This window comes from Triturus cristatus, chromosome 7 (genome assembly GCF_964204655.1).
Source record: "Triturus cristatus chromosome 7, aTriCri1.1, whole genome shotgun sequence".
NCBI lineage: Eukaryota > Metazoa > Chordata > Amphibia > Caudata > Salamandridae > Triturus > Triturus cristatus.
In genome coordinates, this window is record NC_140590.1 from 1,279,827,637 (window position 1) to 1,279,855,164 (window position 27,528).

General features: G+C 47.3%; 1 protein-coding gene across 1 annotated transcript; it reads right to left on the minus strand.

Annotated features, from left to right (window-relative positions):
- Positions 1 to 8,272: 8,272 nt before the first annotated feature.
- Positions 8,273 to 27,282, minus strand: YPEL3 (yippee like 3). Its single transcript, XM_085618829.1, has 5 exons — positions 26,706 to 27,282; positions 19,831 to 19,999; positions 11,960 to 12,003; positions 10,746 to 10,854; positions 8,273 to 9,773 (listed from the first exon to the last, which is right to left on the minus strand). The coding sequence occupies exons 2-5, from the start codon at positions 19,945 to 19,947 to the stop codon at positions 9,684 to 9,686; spliced, it is 360 nt and encodes a 119-aa protein (XP_085474955.1). The 5' UTR covers positions 19,948 to 19,999; positions 26,706 to 27,282; the 3' UTR covers positions 8,273 to 9,683.
- Between the last annotated feature and the right edge of the window lie 246 nt (positions 27,283 to 27,528).

Consider the following 27,528-nt stretch of genomic DNA (forward strand, 5'->3'; position numbering starts at 1 on the left):
GAGACGGCACACCGGCCACAAATATCACCTCTAGCCAGCACAAGTTCAGACCAGGGAGCAGGCCCACTGGCAGCCGCACCACCAACACAGGCAGCCTCGCCGCAGCCAGAGCCAGCATCACCTCACCCAGAGCCAGCATCACCTCACCCAGAGCCAGCATCACCTCACCCAGAGCCAGCATCGCCACTCATGTTTGAATCACCGGCCACATCTCCGCTTGCAGGTGTGGGAATGAGGAGGCGTCCAGCAGCCAGGCTACGAGCCTTAGACACCTCGTCAGACGACAGCATGGGCCATGAAGAACTCACCAGGCCCCAGGAAGGGAGCCATGCCACTGTGCCCCACACCTCACAGGCAGCACAGACGGGAGCAAGAGGGCGCCGCAGGTCGCGTGTCCAGAGTCCACCAGCACCCATTGACGGCCATGGTGTCTTCTTGGGTCTCGAGGGCCAAATGTTGAAACAACAGCGCCTGCAAACAAAGGCAGTCATGACAGTCCAGAGGCACATGCGGGTGATGAAAACTACATTAGTCAACATGGACAATAACATCAGTGGCATGGCTGCGGGCATTCGGGACATGTCCCAGTCAATCCAGCAGTTGTGCAGCAAATTAGATGCTGACATCGAGACACGGCGCCGGGAACGGCAGAGAAGGGACACTACCAACAGGGCACTCAACCGTCTGGCAACTGCGACTTCTCTACTGTGCCGGCACTCTGTGACGATGCAGGAGGGCCTAACACACTGCTGCAGCGACCTGTCTCGGGGGATGGTGCAGGTGACAAGTGCACTAGGGGTGCTATTTACTAGTCAGGCGTCGACAACTGCTGCAGGGGATGCTGCGGAGAGCATCGACACCAGCAGCAGGAGCAGCATCACACCCCCCGTCCCAGAAGGACGCAGGAGCAGCAGGCGCCTTGGGGTTGGCTCTAGTGAGGATGCACAGGCCGTGCCATCCACCACTGCAGCGCGTATGCGCAAACATTGATGTGGCCCTGCTTAGCCACTTCCCAATGGGTGACGTAACCCTGGACATACTCCTTGTATAGATGGTATATTGCCAGATTGGCTTGTTCATGTGTTCATGGCGTGGTGCCACATTAAAACTACGTCATGACTAATCACAACTGGCTGTGTCCCCTTACTTACTCAGAAATAGTTGCATGTGATCTCTGTCCGTCTCTCTCTCCCATCGATTGCAGTTGGCACTCTAGCTGCGTTGCCCTGTGGCTGGCCTGACTCATCCTCGTTGTCCTCAAAATATGTTAGTTCCACATCTGTACCTTTTTTCGTGGCAAGGTTGTGCAGCATTGCACAAGTGGCAATAATCTTGCAGCAGGTGATGGGTGTGTACTGGCGTGCGCCTCCGCTCTTGTGGAGGCAGCGGAACCTGCTCTTCAGTAGTCCAAACGTGCGCTCCACCACATTGCGTGTTGTTTTGTGTGCCACGTTGTATCGTCTCTCACTCTGGGTTGCTGGGTGTAGGTAGGGAGTGAGGATGAATGACCGGCATGCATATGCACTGTCGCCTAGATGAGTTAAAGGGAAACATCAGTCACATGCCTCTTTACACTATGATTTGCAGGTTGCAAGGGGCGTCACTGTTACTCACCTAGCAGGTATCCCTCTCCAAATTCTCCGGCACTCAGTCGTGTGTAGATCCCACTATTCTGGAAGATGTACGAGTCGTGGGTGCTCCCAGGAAACTTTGCAACAATATCTGTGATGATGTTCCCTGCATCACAGATCACCTGCACATTGATGGAGTGGGTGGACTTCCTGTTCCTGTAGATGTGCTCTGTGTCAGCTGGTGGACAGATTGGGATGTGTGTACCATCAATACAGCCGATGACATGGGGGAACTGTGCCATGTGATAAAAGTCTGTTTTTGTTTTCTGCAGTGCAGCCTGTGTGTTGGGGAAGCTGATGTAGTGGTGCATTCTCTGCATCATGGCATCCAGGAACTTCCTGAAGAAACGTGACAGGCAACTCTGGGATACACCACCCACCGCAGCTATCACCACCTGATAACTGCCGGATGCCAGCAGATGTAGGCTGCAGAGCACCTGCACATGTGGGGGTATGGCGTGCGCCCTTCTTATTGGCTGGTCCAGGAGTGGGTGAAGGTCCCTGATTAAGTCCATGATGGTTTCGGGGTGTAGCCTGTACCTCTCATGTATCTCTGCATCAGTCAGGTGGAATAGTGTGATGCGCTGTCTGTAGATGCGTTCCTCCCGTCGCCAAACCCTCAGTCCTGCTGCCTGTAGACGTAGGCGCCTTGCAATGACATACATAGCGGCCATGTTGTCCACGCTGTTGCATTTTGGGATTGCTTATATGCACTGTTGATGGTTACCACCTGCTTTCAATCCGTGTTAATTACCGACTCTTATTTACCGATTTTCTTGGATTTCTTAATTACCGAGTGCTCCTACATGTCATTTTAATTTTTACCACTTCATATTTACCACTTCATATTTACCGATTCGTTAAGTATGTATTCGGTAAATCTGATTCGGTATTTTAGAATTCGGTAAATATGATTCGGTATTTACCGCCTCATATTTACCGAAAAGTCGTTTTTGGACTCCTACATCTCACTTGTCTGGATACCGGTCGGTAACGGCATATTTACCGAAAATCGGCCGTTACCGACCGGTATTTGGCTACCTACATGAGGCCCATAGAAGCTTAGATTTAGAGGCTTAGAGCCATCCATTACTATTTACCATCGATTGACTTCATTGTCTCTCTCAATTGCTGGCTTTTGTGCACTTTACAGTGACTGCCCGAGTGTGTCCCTCCACTAGAGCATGGACGCTTTACTGAGTACTGCTAATACCCTTTCCCTGCCGTCATGAATAGGCAATACTTTTTAGGTTGAAGCCAACCAGACACCACTGCTGTCTGCTTTGCTAACGACATCTTGGGGACCTTCAGAAAGCTTCCCTGGGAATGCATTCTGCCTGTTAACCATTGGCTTTGTGGTTTATAACTCACATTTGCTTGCTTTCTGACAGAGGTCAAATGTCAGGCTCTCTCTTCCAGGGAGCTTGGGGTTTACTTTTCTTTCTCTGACTTCAAAGTAAGAGGAGTTATGTGACAATCATGCTGTCTTGGGAGGGGGGGGGTGGGCGGGGGGGGGTGTAGTGCTCAAGGACGGCTTTCCTATATTTTTTTCTAGCACACAAGAAAATGTAAATGTCTGTAAAGGAACTGTGCAGATATTTCAGATTTACAAAAGCCCAAGTAAAGCACATTTTGGGTAATTCTGAAATGTGGTGTAAACAAATATTTTGCAAAAACAAATCAATACACTACTGGATGACATTTCCACACATTATTGTTACATACCTTTATCAGTGAAACTGTATGTGCGCAAATGTAATGGTGACTTTAATTGAAGATGTCTTTGTAATGGAAGTGTGCTTCCGCATCATGCATATTCCACTCTACACCACTCCATGCCACTGCACTTCACTCTGCGCCACTCTACTCTACACTCCTGTACTCTTCCCCACTCCAGTCTAGGCCAATCCACTCTACTATGCACGACTCCACTCCACGGTACATCATACTACACAACTCCACTCAAATACACAACACTTTATGCCACTCTACTCCACTCTTCGCCCTTCTACTCTGACACTCTACGCCACTCTTCTCTATGTCAAAAACGTTTAGTCATGCTGAACAGCAGCCACACTGGTGTACAACATGTCTAAACGACATAGGCAAAGCCAATAGCTCTTGCACAGGCGAGATTTGTTGGATTTGGCAGTGCTCATTTTTTTTTTGTTAAGCACTCGTCTGGAGTGCATGCTTTCCAGCTGTTTTCCACGCATTTCTATCTCGCTCTTTTGGGTTGATTCCCCTCTGCCCTGTGTTTCTTTGTGCATGCTTGGTGTTGTTATGGACCCCCCACACCCTCCATGTTGCTTATGCACCCCAACCACCCCCATATTGATTTCACCCAGGGCCGGCTTTAGAGCTGTTGGCCTCATGACCACCTCCTCGGATTGCCTCATAACCACCAGGCAAAAGTGCCCCTCATTTCTCCATAGCCCCTCCCTCACATACATTTCATTTATTTGAAAGCACTGGCAAAGGCTGACTTTATTAATAAGAATGTGTATCTACCCAAACAAACACATTTCCGCAACATTAGGAATAGATAATAAAAGACTTGGGGGTGGGGTGGGGGGGTACGGGGACAGAACGTCCTAAGCAATTTTACGCTTTTTGCATGCAGCTCTTTGATGACAGTTCGTAACAGTCACTGTTCTATATTAGGGTTATATCTTATGAACTGCGGTAACATAAGGATCTCTGTGGCACAAGCAGTAATCCACTCGGCTATCCATATAAAATACAGATCTGTGATCTGCACGGTACGCGTTCTCTGCAGCAGGCATATTAACCCTCTGCGCTACTTTAGTGCAAGCCAAAACCAGAACTAGACAAAACTCTGATCGCTCTCTAGAATGAACTTTAATCAGAAGAGTTATCGATATTTTTGATGCTACCTAAAAACAGGACGCACAAGGAACTCTGCTGAAGGTGTTTTTAAATCGTACGTTATTGCTAATCGGCTCTTCCACCTTGAGGTCAGCGCCCCCTCCCCGGGTCAGCGCCCAGTGCGGCTGCACCAGTTGCACTGCCCTAAAGCCAGCCCTGATTTCACCAGTCTGTGTGCGATACTGCGTGGTTAAAACTATTGCCAAAGCCAATAGGTCTCAAAGGTGAGGCGTATTAGCTTAGCCAAAGCTTGTGTTTAGTGAAAATCACGTAGGCTTTCAAGATGGACTGTTACAAAGTTTTTAGTTAGGTCAAGGCCAGGGTCAGACTCCCCGCCGTATTTACCTGAAGAGCAGGTGCTCGCTGTAGAGGCTCGACCTTAGTTCCTTCCGGGACAGGAGGGGAGATGGGGCAGGACTGACTATGAAGGCAAGGAGAGCCAGAGCCTGGATACAAAGTGGAAAGCTTCCCGTGTCCTTTTTGATGTAAAGGGCCTCAGGTCTGGTGATGCGGTCACTCGGTTGTGTTGACAAAAGGAGAGCTCGATCTCCTCTGCTGGGGAGGACAACACTCTAGTCTCTGAAGGTGACAATCTTGAATGTGACGTGGACAGAAGGGAGGGGCCAATGAAATGAACGAAGTGTAGGAAGGCTCCAGCGCCCCTTGATCGGTCAGTAGGTGAACGGGGGACCTTTACAGGCTGCTGTCTGGGGGTACCGACAGCAGGGTTTTGCCTCTGTCCAGGCGCCATCGGACTAATGCATGCACTACAGTTCTGATGTGAGGTTCACCACAATTCATAGCAGAAGCGAGAGCGAAGCACAAGATCGCAGAGTCTTCTTCGCAATGCACCTCACGACTTGAGACTGCTGAGAATTCGTAAACTGAGAATCTTGTTGCTGTAATATTTTTGTAGGAGAAAATCTTCCCGATCCAGCTCTTGATGGATCAGGACGATGGTGGACAGCCAGGAGGGCTCAGAATAGTTCCACCTGGAGGACCATCGATAGGATGGAGCCTGGGCGGGTGAAGCTGGTTTAGGGTACAAGAATAACTCGAAGGAATAAACCTTTGGAAGATTTTCTCCTGCAAACATTTTACAGCACCAAGATTCTCTGATTACGAATTCTCAGCAGTCTCAAGTGGCGAGACACATTGCGAAGAAGACTCTGCCATCTTGTGCTTCGCTCTCGCTTGCTCTGTATCCCGGACAGTCGCCTGTGAAGGTCTCCAGTTCACCCACTGACGAAGCAAGCAACTGCGAAGGGGCGCTGGAGCCTTCCTACACTTATTTCATTGGCTCCTAGCTTCTGCCCACATCACATTCAAGACTGGCACCATCACCTTCAGTGCCAGTCTGAACTGGAGATCTTCATTTGGATTAACTGGCAGCTGTTGCACATGTAGGAGGTGAACCACTACTGGATGGAATCCGCTCCGTGTCCATGTAGCAATTCTCTGAGCCCACAATTCCCTAAAGGTGATAAACCTATTGTGGTGCCAAGCTAGCTCTCAAAGTGAGACTAAATCTCAGGGCCTATTTCCACCCCTCTCAAATCAATTCAGACCTAAAAATAAGCAGCTATGTACCCCTACGCTAATCTGTGAGCCATCTAGCTACAGTGACACGCCTCGCAACCCTTGCTAACTAACCAAGACATTTTGTCCTATAGGTGACAAGACTCTGAAGCTCGGTGCTGTTCAGTGAGCCAGCCAGTTCAAGGGACCACACTGTTGCTCCCAGCCAAATCAGGAGCCATCAGGCCCTAAAGGCAACAAGTTCCACATCCCTGTTGAATTCCTATACCCCATGCTGACCTTGAAGCGGCAGGCTCATTCTCATAGAGGTTCATAAAGGCTTGAATGTAACATGTCCGTGCAGATCTACTAAGCCCATCTAGTCCCATAAGGCGCAGACTGCATATTGTGTCAATGCCCTGGGTTAGCCTATCCCAGACTCGTTCGGATGATCATAACTAAAAAAGAATGTTACAACAACTAGAACAGAAGAATGCAAGTTTGGGTAGTGCATCGGGATGTGGAGAAGAGAAGGAAAAAGGCTGACAGAGCAACGTTCTGTACATGCAGACCGGGGGCTTCCTAATCAATCATTGATTATGAGCTGTAGATGAGAGTGAAACAGCAACACTCATATTTAATTAAGTCAGTGGAGTTAAGTTAAATTATCATGGAACCAGAGCAATTTGAGCCAGGCATGAGCTATGATCCGCACGGTCTTCACCTAATATGCGATATCGAAGAATCTGCTTCGAGTCATAAGATATGCAACTTTGATGGTCCTACACAAACAGCAGAAGAATCAGGACAACACACCAAATGCAATCATTTATACACCAACGCAATGACTCGCTCGCCTCACTGCAACCCATCTATTGAGGCATAGAGGTGAAGGGCACTTCGGGTGCTTTTGGAACAAAAGGCGATTTAGGTTAAAGTGAGTGGAAAAGAGGTTGCTTTACCACCTTATACTGGTTTGGGATGCAGAATGGCCACCACCTTTGTTACCCACATACTGGTCACGAAGGTCAAACAATGGCCATTCACTCCAGATTAATCAATGGCTACCCCCCGAGTCAACTCATTATGAAACAGAGCTTCAAGGATACATCAAACCAAGGAAACCAACACGGTTTATAGGGGAAAACCAAAGAACTGGATTCACACATACTTTCATCTGGCACAGCATACTCGCCCTTCCAAATGACCTGCTCGCTGGACCAACCACTATTTGCAAAGAGTGGAAACTTAATGTTTTCAGTGAATCAAATGGAAGCAATCCACTTCCAAATTTTCAACATGGGTACTTTTCGAAGATGAGAAGAGCAATGGCATCATAATAAGTGAACCCTTGAAATTAGTGTAGGAACCATGTGAGTAAATTCTCAAAAATAGAGTTAACTTTCATATGGGAGCAATTCCAATAAAACGAAATTATAATAATAATCCTAGCTTTGGAGTGATCCCTCTGTGACATATTTACAAGAATATAGTGGAATAGATTTAAAATGGCAGCTTTGCTACTAAATGAACGGAAGTATGTTGTGGTAATTACTTATCACAAACCTAGTAAAGGGATAAACATAGCACTGTCCTTATATCACAACGATCAACTGGCTCAGAGTAAATTATGTTGCTAACTGATCGTGTACGTAATACATTGAAATGAGTGGTGTTTGACTGATTCAGCTCTGGCTGGATCACAATAAAAATTAGACTCCACATTTATTAGCGCTTTCATACTATGAAACAATACAATCATATTAATGTAATATTGGGGCTATTCTATTGCAATGACAAATCGGCTAGCTTTAATATTGGACCTACCCTAGTTAGAACCAATTTAGAATTGTAGGAATAATTCTAGTGAGGATCACTTTGAATTCATTACACTTCATATTGGACCTATTCTATTGAGGATCAATTAGAATTAGTATTAATTACATTTACTATTTGATCAGCAATGCATTGGTAAATTACCATAATAATCGATATATCGAATTGCATGTAAATTGCAGTAAACAGGTCAGTTCCGTGTTGGAAATTAGATTATAAAATAAACTGGCTTTATCCAATATTCGCAATATTCGTTTTACTATTATAGTAATTTCACTGTGAGCAAACTAAAATATCAAATGCGGTTGAATTTAATATTAAAGCTATTCCACTGCAAGCATCTCTAAATGTATTTGGGATAATATGTAAAAATCGAAATAAGTCAGAAAATCCACAAGCATGAACAACATAGTATTTATTCCAAATGAATGTTACATATGTTAAATATAAAATGACAAACAGGTACTTTCATAAGATACACCTACCACATCTGCAACATGCACTGCACTCTAATAAGTGCCGGGTGTTCAGGTTATCAAATACAAACAGTCTGACGTAACAGAACATATATAATCACAAAAAAATATGTACAAACACACATGTGCTGCTAAATACGCATGCACCTCCGGGCGTGACCAGCACACATTCCGGCATTGTCCCACACGTTGTGGGACTCTCCTCCTATTAACTGCTCCCCTGGAAGAGGACTCCTCCTACCACTCACATCCAATGCAGAAGCTCAGACAGGCTTGATACAGAAGGCAACACCTGTTTGTAACAGCAGATTGAACCCCAACAGTCTCTCCAGTTCATCCGCCCTCTCAACAACCCATATAAACATCTCCTTAAATGTTGGGGTTCTCTTCCAGCCATTGTGTGCAGAAAGCATGAGATGGGAGCACAACACATTTTCACTTGCTGCACTATGCAGGGCACCGTCCCTTTGAACAGAGTCTCAGACGCCTCCCATTCAGGGCACCATCCGCTATATCTAAAGCTGTGTGTTGGCCAACACAAGTCCATATGTTCACCAGTGTGGTTGGATCTGTGATCAAAAGTAGTACTGTAAGGGAAGGACATTCAGCCACTTTTTGAAACAGAGGACATCTTTGGTTGTGAGGGTGCAATAAAATAAAAGGGTGAATAATTACCCCAAACCTCATTTCCTATTTCTGTACTTTGAAGACAATGTCTCAAGGTTGGAAATCATGAAGGCCTCTGAAGATAAAAATCCAAACTTGTGATGAAATTCCGCTCTGCGCTCAGCTTACATTCAAGCATTACATCTCTTAAGCTCCCATTAAGGTCCTGATCTTGGCCTTACAAAAACCCTCTCCAGCAAGCAAGCTTGAGCCACAAGGCCTATATGACGTGGAAATGTGGAGTAAGAACACCACAGTGAAAGAAGCACACAACACTTGTATCCACCAACTCCAAGAACTGCTGCACAGCACAAAGAGAAGACACCCGTCTCTTGTATTCCACTGCATTTCAGGATTGCTCTGGCAAGCCCTGTCACGAAAGATGAGGACAGACAACAAGGGGAGGGGAGAAAAGAGAATGCTTTTTCTCGCCATGACTCAACATGTAAACAGTTACCCCACTCCCCCACCCTCAACACCCCCCAGTCCATAATCACTATTTTTTTCACACACAAAAAATCTTGTAGGAAAACAGTCCATGATGGAAGGTTCTGGAAGGTCTGCCAGCCGGCAGTGATGGTGTTGGGCATCTGGCTCCAGGGCGCAGATGGAACATCAGGGATGGAATCGCGACATTGGTTCTCTCCGTCCCAAACCACGCGGGCGCCTAGTCCCAGCCATTGTCTTTGATCATGTGGTTGAGCTCAATGATGTACTTGCCCTCTTTGTACTTCTGGCTGCTCTCATATGCCTGCTCCTGCAAGAGGGAGGACACGAAAACCACGTCAGGGGGAGGATGGCTCCTAGAGTGGTGGCCAAACAGCCTAGGCTGGACCAGGCAGGAAAGTAAGAAAGAATTCACCTGTTCAGACTATTCTTAACTGTTTGGCTAAGAACAGTATTAGGATGCAAACAGACCAAAAGGTTCATGAACACTGAAAACAGAGACGAAGAAGGAATGTGCATGGAAGTTAACCCCACTGTCCCTCACTACAGTTGCACAGGCACATTCTGATAAGATCAGTTGAGTTGACAAGCAGCCATGGCTACAGGACCAACACCCCTCACTCATGACTGAGCTCATTTTAGAACAATTTTGTCGATGCACTAGCAAAAAAGGGTAGAGACCAGGATGACACACCACAATCTACCCTGGATGCCCAAACCTGTTTGTGACCTCAGGAAAACTCAATGCTTAAAGATTACACCATTAAGGAAACTAGTTAAATAGCTTTTGGGAAAAAAATGCCTCTGTTCTGGGAAAGATGGCTTTGTTTAGAAAGGATCAAGAGGTTAACAAGTTGGGGCAAACAAGGGCTTGCATTTCTCCATGGTGGAGAAATTTCCAAGACAGGCCAGATGAAACACACTAGTATAAGGACTTGGAGCAGGTATGAAACCTCTAGCGTGAGAGAGAGAGGAACTCAGGAAATATGTTATGCTCAGTTTGTAGGGAGGGAGAAGCCACACCTGAATAAATAGAGAATGCTTTAAGGACAGAGTAGCTCTCCAAGACACATCTGGGCCCCATGAGTGGATGGGGCTCAACTTTAATGAGACCATGACTGATTCCATACTAAGTCTGAAGACTACCCCTACCATACTACATTGAAGCAGGATCTACCAAGTCAATATAGCGCTTACTGCTCTTTTCCTGTGTACCACAAATGTTGGTGAGATTGGGGATGCTCTTAAGACGTAAAGGGATTCTGCATCCTAGGATACTTACATATTTCCAGCCCAGGGTGGTCTTGCAGTTTTCACAGTAAATATCGGCCACGGCATGAAGACCAGTCAGCAGCACTCTCTCCTCGGCCGGTCCACAACCTACATTCACCCTGCATGGGAGAGGAACGAAGGAACCTGTCTGTCAATGCAGCACAGTAGGCACCAGAATTACTAGGGCATGTTGTTGCATGCGGGATAAAAAAACATGCTCCACTTTCCTCACACAAAGCTTTCTGCAAGGGAACAGGACCCAGGCGCTTCAGCGCCGAAGGTGTAAGGTATCCAGAACTCAAACAACAGACAGAAGACAACAGCCGGACTACTACTCACTAGCACTAAACAAACCATTCAAGTGGGAACATCCAACAGTCCTGCTTTTACAATATCCTTAATGTTTTAATACTACGGGACTCCAATACGCAATGCTCTAGAAGCCTCATTTTTCATGGAGTTAGCCGCTGCAATCCCACCATTGTCCTAATTTTGATTTAAACATCTATCCATGATTTTTCTCTGACTATTTCGAAATGATAGTCTTTGTAGCTTGTATCCAACATCCCCCCCCCCCCCCACGCCCGTTTCGCTCTCATTCAGAGTTTCTTACAGGGGTAAACCACTGCCTGTTGGAGGTTAACACCAGTATATACTTTGTTCAAGAAGCCTACAGGAGCGTTCATACTGCAGGCTCATCAAACATGAAAAATATACATCACTGCTGATGAGTAGGACAGCAACTGGTGTCTTCCCATTGAGAACATACCTACAGGGGCAGGCTGAACACATTCTGGGTTCAGACACCTGTTAAGGACAGGATGGGTTAAATTTAGCAATATAAAATGAACCCAGATGGAAAGGTGGGCACACAATTCTAGTAGGTCCATGTATGGAGCATGCCGGGGAGGGACTGATGGGACACAGTCACTATCTGCACAAAGCATGCCAGGAGGAATTGGCGGGATACACCAGGGTGGGTCAGTACGGACTACGCCTGGCGGAGACAGGTACATTTACGGTATCTGCACGGAACATCCCAGGGAGGGACAGTCAATGAAACATGTCCACAACTGGTTAGTCCTAGTACTGATTCTCCCTCCAACCCCATACAAGCCAAGAGTTTTATGAAAGAAAAGCAGATACAGACAGAAAAGCAATTCGATTACACTTAAAAGAAGGAAGAAGAGACATTCTAGTTGCCCTTGTGTTGCTCATACTTACACAGAGTTGAAGAGATAGGCGCGGCCTTGGCTACCTTGAAATGACTGTAAAGACAAAGACACGAAGCAACGTTGTCATCAGTAGGAAAAAATAGAAACGTGAAATACAATGGGGGAAAGATCGTCGGACAATCACTGTGGACATGCATGAAAGTAATCAGTCTCCCTGTGCGGGTATCCTACTGATCACCCCAAAACTCCCCAAGTTACAGCAGTAATGTTAACAGACATCTGTAAATGTTACTCATTCTATCAGTCTTCCAGCACTTTTGATTCCTGGGGTACTGCTGATGTATTCACCATTTTATAAATACACCCACATAAATAATGTCTCAACCATGAATCCAAGCTCGCCAGATAGAAGATCCAAATGAGTGCGTCTTAATCATTGTCACACTACACACACACACACACAGTAGGCGTAGTTCCATTCCTTCTCTATGCTAGCTCAGTGATTCGGAGTTTGACTGCCTTATTTACAACACAAACCGATGGACCCTACTCTAGACCTTCTTGCTGCTACCCAGTCACGGCTCTCAAGAAGACAGGGGCTGGCTCCATTCCATCTCCAACAGGTACAAAAATAAGAAGAACTCAGTCATGGTATATGCATAAAAATACACACACAGCACATCTATGGGCGGGCTCCAAGCCTTTCTTAAGCTTCTTTTTTTAACGAGAGATTTTGCCGACAGCAAGTGCGCCGTCTTAGGCGAAACCTAAAAATTGACTACAAACAAAAATATCTTGGTGTTTCAAACAGCAAGCCTAGCCATAGGAGTCTCTGGCATCGAAGGGAACTATTTGTGTGTGTGAATGTGCCCCTTTCAATGGCTAATTATGTTGGCATTCACAGTGAAGCTAGCCAAAAGCTAAAGTGGGTTGACGCACTGCCCCGTTCTGTCGAATGTAGCATGTGGAAGAGAAATGTGAACGGCAAAACAAACATCAATGGATGAAGTGGCCCAGACAAGGTTAGGACCATGTTTCCATAGGAAAAAGCTTTTTTTGACTAACCTATATTTTTGGCTCCGTTTGACGAATCTCAACTAAATTTGCCCAAAAAAGTATGCCAGTGATTCTAGATGTGCATGTTAAGTTCTGGAGTGATCCGTCAAGTGGGGGGATCAAGAAAAAGGAGAGGTGGTTTAAAAAAAAAAAAAGTGTGTTCCCCATGTTAATTCCCAATGGTATTTTGAATACGACTACAGCCCGAACTGCTGGATGGAATTACTCCAAATTTGTCAGAAAGCTAGCTCTTGGGCTAGTAAGAGTGATTTTTGTTATTTTCAGTAAATCCGTCCAGTAATTTTAGAGTTATGAAAAGAAAACCACATTTGTCGATCTAGGGACGCATAGGCTCTGCGAACCCTCCTGATCTCGTGCTGAGATCTGATTGACTGACAACGCTTCAAGCAGGAAGTGTTGGCAGTCATCTTGGGGGCCGAAATTGCCAGCCCTCGGTTACAGAAACGGCCCCCAGGGGCCCAAAACCGGCTTCCACCATGGCAGCCCACCGGGGAAATGCCCTGTGCCTCCTACAGCCAGTCCGGCCCTGACCCGCCTAGGCGTAGTGCTGGGGTCTCCCAGAAACCCCGCCAGGGACAAAACATTTTTTTTCTTTTTTAAGTGCAGTCTTCTGCGCTTGTTTTTATTAGAGCCCCTAGTTGTCCCAGGACCCGGGAGCTTATCTTTAAGTGTATTATGGGGAGGGGCGCATGCAGCCCCCCTCCCCATTACCCCCATCATCACTGACCTTCCCCGGGGCCAAATACTTTTACAATAGGAGAGGGGCCATAAACAGCCCCGGGGACCACCACCTCCCCGGGGCCAGCCCTGAAGCATAAAGAAGGGGGGCCTCCTGAAGCCTTTAATGGCTCTGGGGACCCCCACCCCCCAGGGCCAGCTCCTGGTATGTCCCAGGGTACCCACACCCAGGAGATGGTGGGAGCTGACAGCCCCTGCCGAACAAAAGCAAACACTGTAGTTCCATGGGGCAGGAGCTGTCAAAGTGCTCTTGCCCATTGGAAGCGGAGGTTTCATCTCTTTTCCTCCCTGCAGACATGCAGGCTTGGAAAGAGATGAAACTATTGCTCTTGCACACAGGGAGCTGTGTTGCCAGGACACGGTGGGGAGGATGCACGGCCACCTTCCCCTGTACATAGTAGGGAATAACAGAGGTCAGAAAAACAGGCAGAAAAGGCAAAAGGGAGGGCAGAAAACACAGCAGAAAGGGCAAAACAGATGGCAGAAAAAAAAGAGCAGAGATGGCAAAACGGGGGTAGAAAAACAAGCAGAAAACGCAAAACAAGAGGGCAGAAAACTAGAAGAAAAGTCAAAACAGTGGGCAGAAAAACGAGCAGGAAAGAATTCTAAACCAAAAGAAAGCAGTCACATGCTCCCTTACTCGCCTCCAATTGCCATAATCCTGGGAAAATGCAGAGAGGCGAGTAAGGGAGAAAGAAGCAGGATGTGACTGCTTTCTTTTGGTTTGGAATTTAAGTGTCTTATAAAAGACTATTTCTATGGGGCACAGTGCACACTTACTGGATATTAATAAATGCATGCAGTCACTTTATTTTATATTACCAGCATCGAAAATAAAGCATTATATATACTTGTGGTGTCATGGATGGCATTTAACCTGTACTTTGAAAGCACCACAAGTAATTTTCGATATTCTTCAGAGGCATGATGGGTTTTCTAGTGACACACTGCAGCTTGTATTTAAATCACGTGGTTACCCAACAACTGTAACCTGCCTCACCTTTGATCAAGGCTCACGATTTAAAGGCTCACGATTTAGCTGAAACGCGTAAGGACTACAGCTTGATGCACGATGCCACCTTTGAATTTTAGAATAAAAGCATTGGATTTTAAGATTTGGCTTCAACACCTTTTAACCGAATATGTATACATACACATATAAAAAAATAAAATGTACTCACTGAAAAATGTAAAGCTTAATATGATGCTATAGTTAGGTATGTAATAATATCTTACTTTATATTAAAAACAAAACTTTAAAATGTTAAAACTATAAAAAACCGACTGAAATTAACCAGTTGCAGTTAACTGAAGACAAAATAACTCGCGCCCGACCATGCACAGTGTTGTCAGCCACGATACAATTGCAGACATCATCAATGATGTATCAATGATGTCAGTAAACTTCATGAGTGAAGTAATATGTGAGGCCATAAGTCATATATGGCAAGGGAGCAAATTATAGTTTCTTTAGTTAAATATATTTGGTAAATGTCAGTGTTTTTTGAGTTTCAAATGTCTATGGTTTCTTTTTAATGTAAAAGTAAGATATTTTTACCATACCCAAGTATAATGTCACTTTGACGTTTTTTCCAGAAAATGTAATTTCTTTTTTAATATAAAGTATTAATAACATACATAACTATGTCAACCCCCAAGGCACACGGTCTTGGCCGAGTATGGCATTGGGTTGGCCGGAGGGCCTTGCTTGGGTCCAGGCCTTGCTCTCAACCCCCCCACCACCATACAGGTCCCCGCACATGCACGGCCATTTTTTCCATTTATGTCTCGATCCCATGGGACTCGAGGAATTCTTCCACAAGACTTTCTCTTGGGAGCACAGGGGGATGCACTGGCTGCCGAGTGACTCCTGAAGGATTGCAGCGCTCTAAATGTTATTCTCAAAATTTTAACCCTCCTCTTATGGACCTCCCCGCACAAGGGCTAGGGGGTCAGAGTATCCCTACCCTGGAGTATCCCTACCCTGCTTCCTTATAACTTAGTTATTTGAGGACAGTGGGACTTTATCCCCAAGTCGTGTAATGGTGGTTACAACACATCTGTTTGTATTCTGGCCAGCCAATCAGGAAGAGCACTCTAGTGAGACTCACAGACGCATATCTCTCCTGCAAGAGTGAGATGGCTGATGGGGAAAAAAATCCCCTTGCGGCCAATTAGATCGCTCCATTATTTGAAGTTGCATGGCTGCTGGAATCCTGCGAGACTTATATACCCAATTGTGCCGATATCTAAAAATGTTGACCCTTGATTTCTCCAAATCATAAATGCATGCTTTCTGGGTAAAGATAAAGCTTTCTGCCAAATTTAGTGCAATTCCATTTGACCACTTTGGTTATAGCACTGTCTAAAATTCCATATGGAAATTGCATTTTGGGACTGCAACCCCCCGTCCCTTTTTCTTGGCCCTTACTTGATGGATCACCCCAAACATTCCAGGAAGGAACATTTTTGGGGAACGTTTTGGGAAGATCCAATGTCACCAAATTATTAGCAAAACAAGTTGCTCCCTGGTAATTATATTGCTTTGCCAAGTCCAGATGTCTATAAGGCTTGGACTTTAATTTCTCAAAAACTATTGACCAGATTTACACTAAATCACAATAAGCATTTGGACCAACCAAGATCTAGCTTTCAGCCAAATGTGGTGCAAATCCGTTCAGCCAGTTGGGCTGTAACTGTGTCTACATTTCCTTTGGAAAAATTAATGGGGAAAACATGCCCCCCCCCCCCCCCCCCGATGGATCACCCCGAAAGTTTCCAGGAAACAACTGAGGTGGAGGAGGCTTTTTTTTTTTTTTTTTTTAATTGAAGATTTGTCAAACGGAGCCGAATGTATAAGCAAACCAAACAAATCTTCAATGGAAAAATAATCCTAACTGCATCTACCCAGTGGCGACTGACACTAGGTAAAATATATATTAAAAATCAACATTGACAGACTCGAGCCAGGTGTGCTGCAACATATGGAAGGTTTCTCCGTTCCAACATTTCATCATCAAACACTGTTTTATACAATAAAAACCTTAGGGCCTTTGATAATATCTACAAAGCAGATCGAGAAAGCGTGCCATGAAACAGAGTGATTACGGCTGGCCAAAGGGTACAGCTCCATTAGTACACACACCGATTCATTTCAGTGTATTTGTTAAAAAATGTTTGCAGCACAACAAACTAATAGCCAAGATCAGAATGCAGTGGATTAGCCCTGAGGAGTCGGAAAATGTGGGTTAGCTAGAATCACAAGGTTGTCAGAGGAAAGTTGGGACTTTCCAATCCCCCAATGCATTGACTACAAATGTATTTTTCTAGAACTCTTACAAATTCCTTGAGGCACGTGAGCATTCTCGGTTTATAAAATCATCGGTTCATAGCCCTCCCACAGCTGACAGAGCCTTTTGTGGACAGTTTCTGCTAATATTTCTGCAGGGAAACTACCTCAAGTGAGCTTCGTGAACACACCTAAAAGAGTGATAACACAGGACTTCTCAGCACGTAGGGCTACAGTCTTCGAGCCTGGAGCAGTTCCCTGCCAAGCTCACTGTAAAGGTTGAGGCTGTCCTATTCTTAGCCGCCAGGACTGTTGCGCCAACCCACTCTGGACATGTTTGCTGTCAAACAAGCTTCACAGCCTGGACAATCAAGCTCTTTCCACTGCCACACTAACCGCAGAGCCAGGTTTATTTATAATCCTCTCTCCCATCAGGCTGGTGCATAACTTGGCCACCACCAGTCTCCTGCACGATAGAGACACTATTCCTTCCTCATTCCTGTCAAATTACCAGCAGCACCCGGCCTTTTTATGCTGATCTCGCCCTAAGTATTTGCAGTACCTGTATTCTTTGGTCTTAATCTTTTGTTGGTGTTGACCAGTTTCAGTCCTTCATTTATGGCGAGTCTGCATCTGGTGAATGTCTTCACTGTTAATTGCTGTATTAGAGGAGGTGCTTTCGTCTGTTTGGTATACACAGGATTCTATATGCGAGACCAGCAGTCCTAAACCCAAACTGTCCCTCTGTGACAGAGGCACGTACACAAACGCCCCAACGCCTGATCTAGCTCTTCCAGTCCCACATCCCCCCGATATTCAAGAATGATGTAATGGTCCTGGCTGTGAACAGCACTGTCCGGCAGAACTTTAAGTTACGACAAATCAAAAGTGGAGGGTATGACTAGGGAAGGATGGTCACAGATTACTGATAGGTGCAAATTATGGACAAGGGAGAAATTTGAAAGCGGCTAGTTGCCACAGGCAAGTGGCTGCTGTAAGTGTGGGCTACCTAGGTGGTGAAGATTCGCAGAGCGGCTAGCTTCTGGGAGTGCAGGTTCTTTATGGATACAGAGTTTACACAAGCATGCAGTTGTTCTAACTACCTCAATTATATGTGGATGGATCCTGTCACGGCAAAGTTTGGGTGACTGGCATCCATATGGGTAGTGGGTTTCTATGGGTGGACTATATTTATGGGTAAATTATTTCTACTGTCATAGGGAATCAATGCGATATAGGTGCCAAGCATCAAGGTTTTGCATGGTGAATGGGTTCCATAATGGCAAGGTTTCTGTGGGTGAAATTCAAAAGATTTCTAGAGGTGGTGGAAATCTATTGTTGTGGAATTTTTATTGGCGCAAACTTTCTACGTGTGCAGTGTCTTCGATGTAGGGAGCTTTTTATGGCTGCGGGAAGTCTACAAGGGAGGAAAACAATGGACGTTGCTTTAGCATTGCTTTGGGTGCAGACTGTCCCTTTGTGATGCAACAGTACCTATGGTTTCTATAAGTGCCGAGTTTCCTTAGTTACGCCATCCCAGTCTTCTAGTTTTATGCATTCTTTTGGCCCAGATATCGCTCCCTTAGGAAGAGATCTACAAGGCTGGTTTACACCATCAGCACATTTTTGCTGAAGAGGTGAATTATTCACAACAATCCTTTGTTCTTTTCTCTTCCATACACCATTGAAGCGCTCGGTTTCTAGTTGCACTGCGCCGCCCTTGACCTCTCTCCACCCAGCCTTCCCCTCCCTCTCCTTGCCACTTCCATCCCTCGCTCCGTCGCTTCCTCGTCCTCCACTGGTGAAATAGTTAATAAGTTACCCGCCGAAGCATGTGTGCAGACAGCAGGCTCTGTTGACATACAAGACAGATCTGACCCCTCCCCCCTTCCATCCGCCCCGCCCATCATAAAAGAGCCCTGGTGCCCAAACAAAGCAATCTCTGCAGGGGGTGCGAGGAGGGAATCAGTGCTACAGCTCAGTGCCAGGGTCCTCCAGTGCTGCCCTCTATGAAGGCCTCTCACAGCAATGCCAACCCAGGGCTGGGGTACTCCGGGAACGCGGGCTTTCTCTATTGGTGGCCTCAATAGGAGTTTGATGCGGCAGCGACCCCAGAACTTCCCCGTCAGTGCTAAGGGATTTCATCAGTGTACCCTTCCTCAGCAGCACCCCACATTAACGTCCTCCCACAGCATCCTAGGTGTGAGCTCTCCGGCGGTCCCATCCACGAGCGATCACTGCTCACCCCTTAAGCTCACAGGCGGAGCAATGGGATTCCAGCCTCTATACAGTTCCTCAGCAGTACAGGCTCCTACCCCAGGGCCAACACCCCCCTGCGCTGCTCTCACCTTCCTCAGTAGTATAAGCATCTTCCGCAGAGTAGCTGCTTCGCCTGAGCCTGGGACGCACTCCACATTCACTGTGTGACTCCATCAAGGTAAACTTCCATGGTATGTGAGCTCACTACAGAAGGGCCTTCTAGGAGCTGCCTCAAGTAATGCCAGTCTTTACAGTTCTAGCCAGGGCTGTGGCCCTCGAGCAGTGCGCTCTGCTGGGCATGGAAGTGTTCCTCTAGTCAGGCATTAACAGACTGCACATGAGGGACAGGACCCCTCAAGCAAGGTGTTCAGATCGTCTACACCTGACTTTCCGAGTGTGGTGGTAGGGATATAAGGATACTGGTCAGCGTCTCTCCCTTTCACCAACTGAACCAGCTTCCCCTTAGGGGAGCATCCAGCCTTCCTGCTCACGCACAACGCTCTGAAGTACCTGCAAGGCAAGGTGTAGCAGCATATAAAGATGTAATAAATAAATACCTTGGAGATGAGGTCGTCGTGGTTGGCCAGATGGGCCCTGCAGTGCACACAGCTGTATCTGCGGTGGCAGTTGTCTAGATAGGCCTGGAATGTCTTGGGCTTTGTGAGTCGGACCATCTTGCTAGAAGAAGGCAGGGGCTTCAGAACTTACAGTGGGGATGAAAAATGCCTGAAAAATAAAAGGCTGGGTGATAACTACAAGCCTGAAACAGAAGGCTGCTCTTCCCCAGCCCAACCAGGTCGGAGAGTCCCACTGAATCCTCAGATCCCAAACAACACAAATTACAGACCAGACTAGAGGCTGTTCTGATGCCTGGCGACTGCAGGGTCCAAGGTACCCTGACCACCTGCTTTTCATTCTAAAATTGTGGGTACAAATCCTCATAATTACTGTCTTCTTTACCTGCACACCATCCTGCCTCTAGATGTACCTCACCAATCATGTGCTTTTCTTTCAGCAGTGGAAATATTCAGATCTTGCACACAAAGACACATCTACTTTATAGTTCAGGCAGACTGGTTGCTCTGTATGTGTTGGTGGTCCCTCAAAGCATACAGCTTTCCTGGTGCAGGGAAGCAGGGGTCTGACGAGGCCCGAGTTAGGAAATATAGCACGTGAAAGGGCATTAGTGGTGTTGGAAGACTGGGGCAAAACAGGGGCATAGCTTCCATTGGTACAACGGTGCAGTGGCACTGGTGCCCAGAGGTCCGAGGGGCCCACTGAAGTCTGATTATGGATGTATATTATCATTCAAACAGCAGCCAGGGCCCTCTTAGCTTTTCTCGCACTAGGGTCTATGACACAATGGCTATGCTACTGGGCAGAAAGGCCTCCAAGTGCCTAAATGGCGCCTGTGGTGGCGGGTTTCGGGCGGTGGGGGGGCAGACCGCTCTGCATGGGTTTAAGGGGGACTGGTGGATGCAGATGTCTTAGGGGGCTTAGGGCTGCTGGGAGATGCAGAGAATCCATTTGATTAGTAGTGTTATGTCTGGGTTTGTGCCATGGTAAGTGTAAATCTACATATATTGTAACCAAGCTTGTAAGGGGAAATTATTATGGCTGCCTAGAAGCATAAAATACCACAGGAGACACCCAGATGCGTAGATCGTGTACCGCTCTTGCAACAAGCATTGGGAAAGCAAATAGGCTGCATCCATGCTAGAGATACTGGCTTTGGCAATGTGTTGTAGCCATGTTGTACACCAGTGTGGCTGCTGTTGAGCATGGCTAAAGGTTAGTGTTGTGGTGTGGGCTGAGGTAGTGTGGAGTGGGGTATAGTGGAATGGGACAGATTGGAGTAACATGGAATGGGGCAGATTTGGGGTAGGCTGTGTTAGAGTATAGTGGGGTAGATTGGGGTAGCATTGGATGGGGTAGATTGGGATAGCGTGGAGTGGGGTAGATTGTAGTTCTGTATGTTGGGGTAGAGTGAGAGACTGGAGCGGGGTAGATTGTAGTGGAGTAGAGTGGGGTAAATTGGAGCGGGTAGCTTTAATTGGGGTGGATAGGAGTAGACTGGGTAGATTGTAGTGGGATAGATTTGTCTGGATTGGCGTAAATAGGAGGGAGGTAAATCGCATCAGAGTAGAGTGAGGTCTATTGGAGAAGAGTGGTGTGGAGTGAGGTAGATTGGGTGGATTAGAGAAGGGTAGATTGGATTGGAAGGGGTAGATTGGGGTACATTGTAGTGGGGTAGATTGGAACAGGGTACTTGGAGTGGGGTCGGTTAGGTGAGTAGAGTAGGTTGTAATAGAGTGGAGGAGATTAGAATGGGGTGGGGTAGAGTGGGGCGGAATAGATTGGGCTAGACTTTGGGGTAGTTGGAGTAAGGTAGATTGGAATAGGGTAGTTTGGGATGAAGTGGGTTAGATTGGAGTGGTGCGTGATAAATTGGAGTGGCATAGATTGGTTGAAGTGGAATGGGATAGATTGGGGTAGAGTGGAGCGTGGCAGCTTGGCGTAGAGTGGGGTAGACCGTGATAAAATATGGGGGGTAGATTGGAGTAGAGTTGGAGAGAGTGAGAATTGGACTGGACTAGATTGGCGTGGAGTAGATTGGAGTAGGGTAGATAAACGTGGAGTGGGGTAGATCGAGGTGGAGTAGATTTAAGTGGCGGGGTAGATTGGGTGGATTAGACGGGTAGATTGGAATGGAGTAGGGTAGACTGGAATGGGATAGATTTGAGTGGGGTAGTTTGGAGCGGGTGGGGTAGATTGGACTGAAGTGGGTATATTGGAGAGGGGTAGAGTAGATTGGGATGTGGTAGAGTGGAGTAGTGTAGATTGGAGTGGAGTAGGATCAAAAGGAGGGGGAGAGATTGAAGTAGGGTAAGTGGTGTGGAGGGCATAGAGTGGAGCGCATGAAGTGTCGTAGAGTGTCTTACAGTGGAGTGGCATGGCATAAAGTAGAAGAGGGCATAGAGTAGAGCAGAGTCTTGTAGAGTGAAGCGGTATAGAGCGGAGTAGTGTAAAGTGGAGTGGAGAATGCATGGTATGGTAGCGCACTGCCATTACAGACAACACATTCCCAATTGAAATTGCCATTACATTTGCACAGACATACAGGGTTACTGTGCACAAACGATAATGGGAAGTGTTCACCTGGTTCATTGATCATTTTAAAATATTTGATTCCACCAAACTTCAGAATTACAAAAAAATGTGCTTCATCTCTACTTCTCATTCTGATGTATTCTGAAATATTAGCAGTTTGGTCTGGGCGTAGTTCGTGGAGTTCCACTATGCGTTTTCTGCAAACGGAGCAGAGCTCCCCGACCAGGCCTAAGCACAGTTCATTCTTGTTGTGTGCTAGAAAAAATAACATCCCTCAGCCTGTCCTCTCTCCATGGGTACTCAGCAGGGTGGATTGTCACATAAATTCTCTCACTTTGAAGTCAGCAAAAGAAAAGTAAACACCAAGTTCCCTGGAATACGAAGCCTGACATTTGACCTTGGTCTTTGAATGCACAGCAAATTAGACAAGATAAGAACAATAGTTAAAGGCCTGTTTGCAGGCAGCAGGTACTGGGAGGCATACAGTAAACAATGTTTGCTCATCAGGAACAAACTCAAGCTGGGCAGCCTGAAAAAGATAAAGCCAGCAAATAGGAAGCAAGCAACTGTGAGTGGCAAACCACAAACCCAATAGTAAGCAATGGGTGATATGTATTCCCTGGGAAGCTTTCCGGTTGCCCACGAGAAGTTGTAAGCAAAAGACAGCTGTGCTGCCTGGTAGGCTTGGACCTAAAAAGAGGGTCGCCTCACAGTCTGCCAGAGGGTGGGGGGCGTCACTCCTGTGAAGTCTAATAATACCTGAACCTAGTGACACGGAAGGAGGAGGCAGAGGGGCGCAGGGGAGATGTGAGAAATTCAGCAGCAGTTAAATCTAGCTGTGCCCAAGAGGAGCAGGTGCGCCTCAAGGGCAAAGCGGGCACACACCCTGCAGAGGCCGAGACTTCAGACAAAATACGCAGACCCTCTTATTAGTGTTTGGATATAGCACAATCTACCACTGGTCTGGCATCGAGGCGATTTTGAATAGTGGGGCCGAGGATGCCTGTGATAAAAGGGGGGGGGGGGCTGTGATAACACCAGAAGCAACGTGGAAATGTATGGTGGGCACAAAACTCAAATGTGGAGGTGTAGCGCGTACGTTTCGTTGTGATATATGCTGAAATCGGGAGATCCGTGATAAAATATTGAGCTGACAAAACCTACGAGGAATTCCAGGCGCCAGGTCTTGCATGAGAAAAACCTGAGGGGTCGTAAATATGATCAGCCGTTGCACAAAGGGGTTAAGTGGGGAAACCAGGAAGTCGGTTTTTCGGAAGGTGGTTGGGCCAGGACGCGAGAGCGAGGTAAACAAACCCCAGGAGGAAGCGAGAACAGACGCTCACGCGGCAGGAACCGGTTGTGAAATAGAGGTGCCCCCGGTAGCTGGGACTAGAAAAGACACGGGGCGTAGGAAAACGGGGTGCAGGGACATGGGCGGTTTGTTGTGGCAAGAAAAGGACGTGGTTTAACGGGGGGGGGGCGCAGACTCCTGAGTGACAGGTCTAGAAGGGGCAGAAACCGGGCGCCCATACAGTAGTGTAGCCTGTAGGTGCCAGGGCAGCAGACTGCCTAGGAGGGGACGACGCGTGGACGGCCCGTGCTTTGTAACCAACAAAATGCCGCCTTACAGTGCATTATTGTAGGTAAGTAGGCACCGCAGAAAAGTGCAATGTGCTACACGGCAGAACCATGTTGGAGTAAAGTGCCGCTGGGCGGTGCTTTGCAGTGGAGGGGGAGTGCAGGGCAGTGCTTAGTTGTCGGGTAAAGTGCTATAGAGCATTGTTCTCTTGAGTGCAGCGTGCAAGAGGGCAGCGCTTTGTTACTGAAGTGCTTCTTCACTTCGGTGGATGGTGCTGCACTGAACTGTTCTGCTCCTGGCAGGGCATTGTTTGTTATGGATACGTTGTTGCATGGTGTTTATTTGAGGGGGCTGCAGTTAAAGAATGGGTGATTTCAGTGTATGGTGTTTGCACGGCAGTGCTTTGTTATTGGTAAAGTCCTACAGGGCTGTATTTTGTTTCTAGCAAGGTGTGTTGTAATGTTTGCAAGGGGCGGTGCTACAGAGCAGCGCCTTTGATTGTGTCGGTGCTGAAGGTCGCTCGTAACATGGTGCAGGGCAGTGTCTTGTTGTGGGTTGAGTTATGTGCACTGCGTATTGTGTCATTGCTGCTCACCCCAGTGGCCTCGAGAGGCGGGTGTTGACAGGCCAGAGAAACCCTTTCCTGCAAACAATGACTTCAGCCTCAAAACTTCCTTCTGCAATAAAGGAAGTGTCAATATTTTCAAAGAGGTACTCAGAATTTGGAGAGGGTTCAGGGCCTACTAAGCGCGGCCAAAGAACCGCAGGCGCCTACCAATACCGAACGGTGAACCCGTTAGTAGCAGAGACAGGCTTACAGGGGCCCTGGAACGGATGAATAGAGCCCACCTACACTGGTGACTTAACCGCAAACCCAAGGAGCGACCCAAAGGACTTCTTGGCTCTATGGACTTAGAAGGACTCGCTGGGACTACGGGGGCAACACACAGCAGGGGCCCTGGGGGTCACAACCCAAGGGGGACAAGACGGAACAACAGGGTTCACTCGCACAAGACAGAGACGTAGTGCACGCTAGCACGTAGGGGCAGATGCACAAGAACCAATAGGAGCAGAGGCAGAACCATAGGGACCAACCACAACCTCAACTAGGAACACAACCAACCTGTTGGGCCAATAACAAACGCAGAACCTGCCAGGACCAATGACAGAGCAGCAAGGTCTACCAGAACCAATGCCAACCTAACTATAATAGAGCCAACGTAACTGGCTTGACACCTTCGGGTAATGTCTGCGCTTTATAAAAATGCTCTAAATAAATAAATAACAAAACCTTTACCACTTTTTGGGACTGATAATACAACCACCGAACCATTCATGGGATGGGAACATTGGTCCAGGTTAGGGGTGAAGTCAGAATTCTTACATTTAGGTAGATTTAGATCATCCAGTTGAGGTTTACAATTTGGAATCGCAGCCCTGTTTATCTAAATTCAGGACTACAACTACTAGATGAAAGAAAAGCTGGTGTTGATAGGAGACTGCCGCAAGGGGAGCTAGGAAACGTGAGCATTTTAGTCGACTGCATCGAAAGGAAATGCGTTTATGCCTAACCCTTCCACCCAGCCCGTGGGAGAACCCTTTTAAATTGTGGTAGGAGTCGCCTCAACCACAGCTGCCAAATGACTCCACGTCATAAGTGAAACGTTTCGATTTTTAGCCAAAAACCAATGAAATTCTGAGATCGATTATTTTATCCTTTACTCAAAGATACTACGAGCTTCAGAATGCTGTGTGCCCCAAGGTGTCAACACTTGTAAAATACTGGGCCGCACATTCATCTGCACGTTGGGCTGATTTTATTGCGGTTGGCAGTCTATGAAGACCCAGGCTAAGGGCACGCACCTCCGTGGCTGTAGCCAGAGGGGTAGGGGTGATCGGGAGGAAGGTGTTTACTCAGATAAGAAACTGCCGTCAAAATTCTCAGAAGCTCTAGAGCAGGTCTGATCCCCCACAAACCATCCAGCGTCTGACTCGTAAACAAAGAAACCGGAACCAGAGCCCGGGCCCAGGAGTGAGGGGGAGGGCACAGAGGCGCACCAGGAAGCGAGGAGGATTCGAACAGAACAAAGGGGAGGCATATGTGGCAGCCGCAGAACGTGGGTTCTTTTGGTGGGGGGCGGCATCAGAGCACAGCGGGTATACCATGAATTGGAGAAGGGGAGTCACGAGGTGGGGGGCAGTCGCACAGGGACAGCTGGCAGAAAACGAAGTGGAGCCCTCGTGGGAGAAGGAAAGGGACAATGGGAAGTAGGGGTATGTAAGGGGGAGCAGCGAGGAGTGCAGAAACAAGAAAAATGGAAACAGAACAAAGGCAGGTGGAGTTTAGTGTTTCGGGTTGTTGCCGAGCATCGCTTCTATGATCCACCCTGTAGTTGAAACGAGCTGACCCCCTACACTAGAATCATCACGGTAAGTTTCGCCCCCTCTAAAAACTCCGAAAGGTTTGGGTCCCCACATTTGCAAAGTTGGGCCTCCCAAGGAGTACGGGGTGGAGCTGGGGTTCTCAGCTGTCTGGCGTTAGCTTGAACAGCCGCTTTCCTGCAGACAGGGTTTTTCATGATGGACAGCAAATGTTGGGGTGCAGTCACATGCTCGCGGGTGCAACGCGCACTCCCACAACAGAGAGAGAAGATGCTGCTACAAGGCACGCGATGGAGCAGAAAACGGGTGCTGCCCACGACAGACGCGTGTGCTTTGGAAGGGTGGAGGCTAGCTACTTACTTGCACAGGGCTCCCCTCAATTCCACACTGTTTCGGGGGTGTTGCTCCTCTGCCCCGAACAGGACTCCCTGCCGACGGGGTGCTCCCGTTGCGTTGCTGACGCGCTCCCTGCAGAATGTCCTAGCTCGGGAGCGCACTTCGTATCGTCTCCTGGAAACCTGACTGTTATTGGGGTGCTCGGTGTATTAGGCTGCTACACACTAGCTCTCACTTCCCCCAGCAGCTGATTGCTCACTTGTTTACAAAAGCACCAGACGGGAGGGAGCGATGCAGGGGCGGGAAGGCAACGCTTCCCCCGACTCTAGCCAATCAGCATAAGCTTTTGCAAATTCAGACGCCTGGTATCCGCCTCCATCCTTCACCCCACTCGAGAGGGAGGCGTCCACAGCTAAGATAATCGTGCTCGGCCAGGTGTAGGGCTTGGAGTTCCCGTTCGCCTTTCTCCTATACTTAACTGGAAGAGAAATCCCGTCCCTTAATGAATATGTACAACACTCGTGCACACAACTTCAACCTGGATTGGGTTAGGAGCGCAACACCCATCGGGCTGAAAGGGCTTCAGCCCCCCTCCGTCAGTGTCCGTAAGAGGGGTAGGCTGGGCTACAGCAGGGGGGCCAAGGGTCACTCATGCTGATTGAAGTCTGAGAGACATTTATAGTTTCTCTGGCTTCCGTTTAGTTTATTTCGTTGTTACTTCTCGTGGTTTCGCTTTCATCTTTATAACTAGCCATATGGGCTACATAAGGTGTCCTGGCGTAGGTTTAAAATAGCAGTGATCCCAAATGTGATATAAACAGCTATCCCTGTGATCCTCTAGGGGACT

Bases quoted from the DNA above. Each gene is read 5' to 3' on its own strand.
- YPEL3 (XM_085618829.1), bottom strand. From the start codon at position 19,947: ATGGTCCGACTCACAAAGCCCAAGACATTCCAGGCCTATCTAGACAAC. The intron at 12,004-19,830 runs GTATTTATTTAT...TTGTCTTTACAG, and splicing joins ACGACGACCTCATCTCCAAG to TCATTTCAAGGTAGCCAAGG. The intron at 9,774-10,745 runs GTAAGTATCCTA...TCCCTCTTGCAG, and splicing joins CCACCCTGGGCTGGAAATAT to GAGCAGGCATATGAGAGCAG.